The sequence below is a fragment of the Aplysia californica genome, unplaced genomic scaffold (genome assembly GCF_000002075.1).
Source record: "Aplysia californica isolate F4 #8 unplaced genomic scaffold, AplCal3.0 scaffold00191, whole genome shotgun sequence".
In the NCBI taxonomy this organism is placed as follows: Eukaryota; Metazoa; Mollusca; class Gastropoda; order Aplysiida; family Aplysiidae; genus Aplysia; species Aplysia californica.
Window position 1 is genome coordinate 58,014 of NW_004797461.1, and position 10,593 is coordinate 68,606.

General features: G+C 39.1%; 1 protein-coding gene across 1 annotated transcript; it reads right to left on the reverse strand.

Annotated features, from left to right (window-relative positions):
• Positions 1-2,813: 2,813 nt before the first annotated feature.
• Positions 2,814-10,065, reverse strand: LOC101862271 (coiled-coil domain-containing protein 102A; the record flags this gene model as incomplete). Its single annotated transcript, XM_013082735.2, is given in 5 exon segments — positions 2,814-4,342; positions 5,476-5,579; positions 7,609-7,779; positions 8,953-9,057; positions 9,961-10,065. Coding segments are annotated over 5 exon segments (606 nt in total), but the record flags the coding sequence as incomplete, so codon positions are not given.
• Between the last annotated feature and the right edge of the window lie 528 nt (positions 10,066-10,593).

The following is a 10,593-nucleotide window of genomic DNA, read 5'->3' on the forward strand; positions in this document are numbered from 1 at the left end:
AGATGCATGACATGGTTTATTAATCTACACTTCAAAAAGATTTTTCTTAGTCCATGTTTCCACTTGAAAATGTTAGAAATGCAATCTTTGAACTCTCAATATATTGTGTAAACATAATTTCAAAGAAAACATTTTTATAGCAAATTCCAAAACAATTACTGACATCAATTATTTAAGAAATAATAGTAACAGAACTTCAATGGAACTGAGTCGTGACAATTAGCTTCTTATCATGAAATCAGTAGCTATCAATTTCTTCTTGAAAAAACAGCAAAATGTTGCTGTCACAAACAACAACAAACTACCAAATACCAGCTGAAGCAAGGAGAAAACAAAAAACCCAACTGATGAGAACAGAAGACCGTGGGAATCAGCCCACTAAACACTGCAGCCTTACACTTACAGGACAGTGCAACTTTTCAGCAGGGCCTTTATTGACAATGATGTTTTGAAGTAGCCAAGATCAAAGAAGTCATCATGGGAAGGCAGGAATGACTGACATTTGTCCCATGAAGCATAGGCTTAATTTCTGTTCCCGCACTGAGAGGTGGCTAAAATCTCTCCAAACCCCCCCTCCCCCAAACTAATTTTCAAATACAAAACAATCTTTTGATAAGACACAGGGACTAACTCTTTGGACCCCATCAGATGCTGGGAGAGTCCAGTACTAGTTGCAATTGTTTCATTTAGTGCTAGCTTTTGCTTGTTTTTCGGAACTATTCCCGAACCAAGTTTTTTTAGTAATGACTAAGCCTTTGTTTTCGCTATTTAGAAGTTGGAGGCAAGCTTTTGGGGTTATAATGAGATATACTGCACTAGGATTAAGTGACTATAGAAAAAAACTCCAGGAAACATTAGAAAAAACTCAGGGCTTAAAGAGTTGAAAAATCAAGATGTCCAACAGAGCTAACAGAAGTTAAAAGACCGTTTAGACATACTGTAGGTCCGTACGATTCTATGACAGAACATCACATCCTGATCCCCTTTCAGTTTGTGAGCTGAGAAGAAATATTTCGTGGAGGGTGAGAGAGATCACTTGGACCCCACTCCAACTTATATTTCTAAATTTCATGTGGCAGGTCAAGTTTGTAGGTATTTATGCCACAGGTAATGGTAAAAAAAACCTCAACAAATGTTATTTGCATATACGAATGAGAAAGTAAAGAGGTGGTGACATTAGCAGAAACTACTAAAAAGGAGGTAGACCTGTTGATGTAAAGAAAACCGATGTCAAATGTTGAAAGATGAGGAGGCTAGTTATGATGCCTGAGTGAAGGAAAAGCACATAACACAAAACAACAGCGTTACTTCTTGCGTACAGTCATAGCGTTACTCTACACTCACACAACACACTTGAATAAAGCACACTTTTCCCCTACATAGATTTACAGAAATACTTTGCACACATTCATGTTAAAACATTATGCACTCAAAGAAGTGCTAATTTCCGCTTTCAAAATCACATTTATACAGCTGTGTTACATTATATTATTATATTATATTATATTATAATTATATATAAATATACTCACAGAAAAAAAGTGGGTACAGAAATCAAACATTGTACTCATAAGCCAATTTTCTTTAGAGCATCCACTCATTTTCAAGAGGACCTGCACATCAAAGAAGAAGTCAGGAAGATTAACAAATTCCATTTAAGTATTCATTATGGCACAAAAATATCCATCTCAAGTTTCTGTGTCCTAATTTCCAAAATTATTAAATCAGAACTGACGGGACACAACTTGCAACTGTCAGTGGGATACTGACAGGAGCTGGTTAGAGAGTTGAAATTATAGACCGCCATAAGGCCCACTTTTTTCAGAAATATGCCCCATTTGTTTTTCCAACATGATAACACATGACTGCACGTTGCTCATACTGTGACTAAGTTTTTTAGTTTTAGTAGAGGTTTTATGGCGCTCGCAACTGCATAAGGTCATATTAGCGCAGAAGATTAGGTGCTACAAGAGGGTAACAAACATAAAAAAGAAGAAGGGGAGATAAGGACAATAAATGTTTGATAGGAAAGAAGAAGCAAACTACACCAGAGCACCTACCAACCACCCACATATTGTGACTAAACAACTCTCGAACAATACAATCAGATTAAAGTCCTAGAATGGACAGCTGCATCATCAGATATACGCCTTATTGAACATTTGTGAGATGAGAAGGGAAGGAGACTTAGGACAACAACTAAACCAGCCCCAAACGTAAGATGAACTGGAGAAATCGCTGGTAAAAATCTGGCTCCAGATCCCCTGCTAAGTTTATCCTGCAGCTTGCCTTTTCCAAGCAGTGACGGAGTCTGTTAGTCATTAGTGCTGTACTGATTTTGTGAATTTGGACATTGGGGTGTTCAATTTATGACAGATATCTTTGTGTAAAAATAAATATGTAAATGGATATCATTAATTTTCATTTAATCTTTTTCGATGTTCGCGTCCTCCAGAAAAGGAAGGGATTGACAAAGAAAAAGTCATTCATGAGTACAATATTTGATATCTATGCATATTTTCTTTTTTCCGTGAGCATATATATATATTTACGATAACACATCTTGTGGAGACAAAACTCTTCACTTTAATCTAGCTCCACTGTTACATTCAGTGAACAATCGTTAGCTTCAGCCACCTCACTGATCCACATATAGAATATTCTCAACTTCATACAGATAAGATTTGGTCTTGCTAGTCAGATAAAAGGAAAGAGCATAACGACAACAAAAATGAACAGAGAAGCACAGAATTGTTACAGGAAGCATCTGTGTCATATTTTATCAAAACCTGTGAAAGGAATATAGCATTCTATTTTCTCAAAGATATTGCTACGTATTGGTCTGCTCGAAATTTTGATCAGCATCATTTTTCTGTATATATCGGCGCCTCATATCTATTTTGTCCAAAGTGCCTCTTTGCTTAAGTGCACTTTGGAAAAATAAGTTCTGAAGCAACGATATAGTAAATTGCAAAAGATGTGTAAAAAAGAATCACATTCAATGAACTAATATGAAAACTAGAACACACACACACACATTCAAAATAAAATAGAACAGCCCACAGCTGCTGTCCACTTTGAAAACAAACATGCAGACACATTTATGAAAAACTAGAATTGCACCTCACTTTGCACCTGGCGGGCAGTATTGCGTAGAGACGTATCTCAAAAGTTGCCAAGAATGACTTACGTCTGTATGCAATACCGCCCGCAACCTGTGACTCAGTAAAACCACAGCAACAGATCTCAGCGAATTTCGCTAGATGGACAAATCTAGAGATGTCACAACAGCCCAATATGAAGAAAGGACCTAAAAGTAACATTATACAAGTAAAACACAGTGGAGACTAAGAGGATCAAATGAACTCGTGCTTAACACAACCAAAAGCTTTGGTCCGTCGTCTTCTCTGTCCGTGCTTGCTAAATGAAGTCAGGATGATATGAAGGTGTAGGCTTCTCTTTCAGCACTGTAGGACTCAAACAAGAAAAAACTAAATCCATTTTGAAATAAATACATCAAAACTGCACAGGTGGCCATATGCTAGCATCTTTAGAAAGACATGCTTTCATCTATCTATGGTTACTTTTTGTAGCATAAAAAAAAAGAGAGTATCCATTCTCTTTGATTGCATCAACGTAGGCCACTCGGCTAAACAGTCTTTTCATCTGACCATCATGCAATCAAAAAGACAGGGACGAAGAGGGGAGGATAAGCAGACAGCATTGGATTTTTTTACTCCTGTGATGATCCACATTTTTTAAAATTTACAAAAGAGGATAAAGGAGACTTTATTTTCCAGAGTATGCTATACGGCCTGAGAAACTTTCACAGGCAGAAAAAGATCTTTCTCTCTCAGCCCCATCCTTTTTACCAACAGTAGTGGTATAAGAGTTTCTGTTCTTGTTCTGGTATTTCATGTTCTCTCTCTCTCTCTTTCTGGCGCTGTGGCGTCATAAACGGTTAGCGATGCCGACAGCTCGCAGGACGTCAACAGTCGCTCAGGGGTCCTTGAAAAGTGCTGAGAGTGGGTTACTGAAATGTCCCAGCAGACGAGTGGTATTTCACGTTACAACAGCTATATCAGTCACCAGCACTCGTACCTCTCTGAAAAATTTGCCAAATGCACATGAACAATCCAACTTGCCATATAATGTGCAGATCTAAAAACATGGCAAAAAAAGCCGGTAAAAGTATGTCAACCTTTAACTTTCACCTGAGCTTTACATATCATCATAATCATTCTCACTGTCTGCAAGCTCGGCCGAGTCTTCCAAGGTCAAGGACCTGAGGCTGGTAGACCGTGGCGCCGTGACAGCCCCATGTTTGCTGTTGCTGCGCAGCCTGAAATAGAGTCAGAACGATACGATTTCATCGGTATTCAGAATACGAGCGAATACTACAAGAAAAGAAATGTCATGGTCATAATATTTATTATTTTGAGTGATAACAACTAGGGACTTTATGACACTGCAGTTTAACATAGCATAACGTATTAACTTATTGAGGATACCATTCTGGTCCCTCAACAACCCTTGAAGACGTGCAGAAATTCCGTATTCACAAACATATTTAGTTTAGTTTTTTTTTTTTTTTCTTGAACTTAGAAGGACAGGCTGCAAAAAGTATACTAATACTGAAGAATGTGCAAGCTCCTATTTCTCATTTCTCTATGATGGACACTGATCTTGATCTGTTGCTGATCGTAGATATATGATATACATGATCCAAGTAAAAATAAACATAACAAGTATCTATATCCTTTAAAATATGAGGTTCCAAACTTAAAAACTAAAATTTCTCAAAATTGCTAATATTTGGCTCTGCTGGTTTTTTTCCCCCTACAGTGCAGTCTTCATGAGTCCAGTTTAGGGATTAATGGTTTCCCCAGACCCAACTCAACAGCTATACACCCTGCTGGCAGTTTTTGAAAAAGGACATGGTTTTGTTTCAGTCAGAGTTGAAAGGCACTTGCAACACAAACCGATCGCATAAGAGCTGAAGACTTATAGGTTTCACTAGAGAGTAACATGCAAAGAAAAGAAGAGGCGAGATAAGGACAATAGAGGTTTGATAGGAGCAAATCACACAAAAGCATCTGCCAACCACCCACAGGACAGAATTTCAAACATACATTGTCATAGAGATCAAACAACCAAAGACATGATATCTCATGTCCTCTATAGGACTATCTCATAATGAAAAATTTGACATGAAGAAGTACTTCCCACAATTTCACAAAAGTCAGACTTATACAGGTCTGATAGTGTTAAGCTGAAGAACCACTGCATGGAATAATGAAAAGTAAATGTCAATCTCAAAAAGGGTCCACTGTTGATTAAACTAAGCAATGGTATTAGAATAAAAAAGAAGTTGCCCTATTCATTTTAGCTACAAAAAGCATAACATTGTCAATAAACTTGACCGACAAAACCCTCCTCCAAATAAGAAAGAAACACAAACTCCATGACTCTCACCTTGACTGCAGGTGACTGACTTGCACCTGTAAGCTTTCAACCTGTGCCTGTAGCTCATCGTTTGCCCTCTGGGTTTTGCGGGCAGCATTGCCTTGGTTATCCACCTGAGAAACAGAATCAGTCAGTGGTTGAGTTGTCATCAGCAAGTCAGCACCATCATGGCTATACAACCTTTTTCATAAGGAGCAGACCAGAACAATAAAAATTGAAAAACTGAAAAGCAGCAGAAGGATCAAACCACACAAAGAAAGAGTCTTTAGTTTAGTTTTAGCAAGAGTTTTATGGCACTAGCAACACATTAAGGTCATACAAGTGCCGAAGAACAGATGCGTTACAAGAGAGTAACATACACAAAAAAGAAGGAGGAGAGATAAGGACGATAGATGTTTGATAGGAAAAAAGGAGCAAGCCACACTAGAGCACCCACCAACTACCCACAAGAAAGAGTCTATAAACTACCTGTGACACAATTATACACACACATCATCTTCTAGACATCTACTGAAAACACCACTCTATGCAAGGGGACACCAGTTGAGAAACGGTTCTACAAATTGCTACCCTATAATAAAACATAGTTTAACACTCTTGAAAGATTTTTTTAAAAGAGGTGACTCTCTACAAACATTGATGCAAAAGGGCACAAATTATTACTTTCAAAACCATTTTTAAAAAAAGTGCTGCAAGATGGTGCTACGCCCGCATATCATCTCATCATATGCAACATATTCTTTTTTTTTTTTATTACCTATCAGCATCACAGCTTGTCTTTGGGGCGAAAGGGTTCGTTTAAAAAAAATCTTAACCTTGGCGGTAAACCGCTAGGCCTTTGTCTCCTTATGCGCAAAGTGACGTTACATTGCGCAAGCCAGTTGTCAGCGATGACTCACGAGGTGTGTATCCTTTTTAGCAACAACATCACATGGCGTGTCGACCGGCACTCCTTGGCTAGGTACACTGACCAATGGTGATGCTTTAAACCTGTTACACCCCCAGACTGTGGCGCGAGATGAGGTCTTGATCATTACATGGACTGATCTTATGTGTATATGAACAAGTGTCTCAAATGACAAAAAAGTTGACTCTGAATTCAACCTCTCTGCTGACAACTCTACAGACAGAAGTGAACATCGGAACAAGCACAGGAACGTTGAAATCCGTCAAGCTTACCACAAGAGCAAAGCTGACACAGACAAAAAGCACTGGAATGAAAATCTTTTCTATATCTGAATGTTCCCTTCAAGACACAAAGGCTCATTAGTTCAAAAATTAACCCACCCGGCCCAAGTGCATGCCACAGCATGAGCTGGTGTTAATATAACAGTTGTCTCTACGAAGCTCGAGTGCAGTGGTCATAGGGGTTAACCATAGTTCAAAGGGTTAAGCTTGCACACTTGGAAACTATTATATTGAGGAATGGGGCGAGAGGAAACAAACAGACTGCAAACTTGAAAAGGACATACCCAGAGAAGACTCAATTAGACAGCAGAAAAAATGTGCACATATTACTCTTTCAAAACACACTCACTTCTCAAGTCTTTAACAAACTCTCAATTTTTGTCGACAAAATGGACACTAAAAGTTGCAAAGGGATTTCTGTTTAGTTAGGTTAGTTAAGTAGAGGGTTTTACGGCACTCGCAACTGCATAAGGTCATATGAGCGCCAAGGGGTGGGTGTCAACAGAGAAGTCCTTACAGGGAATCAGACTTACTCTGCTCACCTCTCTAGCTTCAACAACACAAGGTCTGCTTCGACTATCAAGGCACCCCGGAAATAGCAGGTCACAAGAGAGTGACAAACATACAAAAGAAGTAGAGGAAAATGACAATAGTAAAGATTAGGAAAGAAAAAGCAGCAGTTCCCTGTTGTAGATCAGGCACAGTTATGAGCATGACATGATGAATCAGCCCATTTACAATTCTACTGCGCTTGAATGAGAAATGTCCTCCCTTTGGGAATGGCCTAAAGACACTACAGTCAGTGGTACTGCCCCGGGGGGGAGGGATTTCTGTAAAGTTCTTGTAATGCTTAATGAAATCAAATCACTCCATCAAAAATTTTTTCAAAACGTTCACTGAAAATGAGATACGAGTGGAAAACTACTGTCTTACAGTACAATTTTTGGCACATACCTCATCCTCTGCTTTAGCGAGGTCCTGCTTCAGCTCATCCACCCGACTTCGCAGCTTGCGCACCTCAGCCTCGTACTGCTCTGCACGTCGCCGCGTGTGTTCCAACTCTGTACCACGCTCCGTAAGAGCTTTCTTCAGCTTTGAGTGGACGTGCCGAAGGTCGGCCAGCTCCTTATGAGTTTAAAAATTATTTATTGTTTGATTATAGAGAAATACTCAGATACAATAACTGAGATTTAGCGCTCAAGAAAGAAATACAGGCAAGCAAACAGAAACAAAGGAGGGGAAAAAACACCAATCAGTGGTACCCTCCATCCACCCCAAAAAATGTGATAAGAGAGTTAACACTTCATGAATTTGAATTCAGGTATAATTTTAGAATTGTCTTCCTCTTTAACATATAAAATGAGCCATGTTTTCTCATTTTCAAACAAAGTGATCAAGTGAAACTGTAAAGTAGTGAGATAAGAGCTTTTAGAGTTTTTTTTAAAGTTTTAGTTTTAGTAAGAGTTTTACCGCACTTGCAACACAATAAGGTCATATAAGTGCCGAAGATTAAATAGATGTTTTTTTGGGAAGAAGGAGCAAACCATACCAGAGCACCCGCCAACCACCCACGAGATAAAAACGGGTCCTCAAAGAGTGTGAACGATGATCGTGAATCAGCTTTTAGACATAATGTGGTGAGAGACATGTCCATTAACAAGACAACAATACTCCAACACAAAAAACTCCAGGACACTGCACAACAGCCATCAGCAATGTTATGGTAGGCTTACTAATAGAAACTTACACATTATATTATAACAAGGGTACGGATCAGAACTAATTTATAATGTTATGTATTTAGTTTAGATTTAGTAGAGGTTTTACAGCGCTCGCAACTGCATAAGGCCATATGAGCGCCAGAAGACTAGAGGTGTTACAAGAGAGTAACAAACATAAAAAAGGAAGAGGGGAGATAGAGACGATAGATGTTTGATAGGAAAGAAGGAGCAAACCACACCAGAGCACCTGTTGTAAAGTTGCGAGAAGAACGTGTCCACAAACAGTGCCAACGATGATCGTGAATCAGCTTTTAGACATAATGTGGTGAGAGACATGTCCATTAACAAGACAACAATACTCCAACACAAGAACCCCTGGACACTGCACAACAGCCACCAGCAATGTTATAATAGGCCTACAGATAGAAGTTTACACATTATATTAAAACAAGAGTACGGATAAAAACTTTAATCTTTCATGTTATGAATGATTCCTGCCATGTCACTAAATAAAAAATTTCCCTTTGGGGATCAATTAACAATTGTCTTTCTTTTCTTCTATTTTTCATCAGCTCACCTTGGTTCTCTCAGAGAGCTCAAACTGCATGGTCTTCAGATCAGAGTCGGCCACAGTAGATGATGTTTGGCTCTTCTTCTCAAGCTCCTCTTCAAAGTCAGAGATCTGAGATGGAGAAAAAAAATGTCATTTTTCTGTCATATTTCTTCAGTCTCAATCACTGCTTGCAAACTTAGTACCAGGGCGATATCATTCACTGGTGGGCGATTTTGGTAATTTTAGTGGGTGGGAGGAATCATCCTGGTAGCGAATAGTATTATTTAAAGCCCTGCTTGGAAATACCTGTAGGTGGGCGGTATGAAAAATTCATCCTCTTACAGGTGGCAGAAGTGTATCATCATAGCCTTTTTCACCGTGGATCAGGACATATGCCACGAACAAACACTTTCCACCTTTCCCTATCCTCTTGATGTTATTCCATGAATCCATGTCTTCCCATTTTTCTGTGCATCAATATCTGTGACTCTTCTCCAGGTTCCACGTGGTCTTCGGATCTTCCCCTTGATCTTTTACCCTGTGGGTTTCAACCCAACACTTTCCTTGCCTGACTTTCTGACAGTAAGTCCAATCCATCATCACAGCCTTTTTCCCACTTCATCTCTGACTGGGCTCTGTCTTGTTCTCCTTAAAAGTGTGTGCTGGCTACAAAAAGGTTGACAAGCAAAGGTCTTTTTTTTTTTAGTAAGTGTTTTACAGCACTTGCAACACAATAAGGTCATATAAGTGCCAAAGATTAGCTCAGAGGTGTTACAAGAGAGTAACAAACACAAAAAAGAAGGAGGGGAGATAAAGATGATTGACATTTGATAGGAAAGAAGAAGGAAGAAGCAAACCACACCAGACCACCGGAAAACCACCCATTGCTCTTAATCAATATCCCAGTGACGAAAGACGCTCTGGTCAGTAGATGTACTGACTCCTAAAGAGTGATTAAAAAGTAGTTTTAAAAAAAAACCAGTACAAAGACGGCATTTACGGCTCCCAGCAATCTACGACACAAACACCTACCTGTGAGCGTAGCTTCTTGTTGTCTCTCTCCAGTGCCAGCTTCTCCGACTCCAGCCTCTCCCGCTTGGCCCACTCACTCGCATTCTCCGCCTGGATGCGCTCCAACTTATTAAGAAAGAACAGTTTGATTGCTTGAGTAAAGAGAGCACATGATAACATTGATTTTGTGTTTGCCAAAAAGTAAGTTTTAATAAGAGATTTACGGCACTTGCAACACAATAAGGTCACAGAAGTGCAAAAGCGAAAAAGTAAGGTAGACGTACATCATATGGAGATACAATATAAAGGAGAGAAGAGAAGTATGACCCAACAGTGGCATCCTCTACCTACCTGTAAAGTAAAGATTAAAGACAACTTTCTAGCATTCTGCTAGAATACAAAATAACATCTACATCTAAACTAAGAGCAAATTAGGATAAGACTAACTATCATGGAATCAAATAGAAGAAGCAGATGACATCAGAGCATCCACCAATCACTCTTCTCTTCAGTCAACCCTGTTTAAAGATGTGTTCAACAATACCACACACAACATGCACAACACTCACACAATGCAATAAACAATTTTCAACATAACCAATGCACCTCAATGTTTATACATGAGAGAGAGAGAGAGAGAGAGAGAGAGAGAGA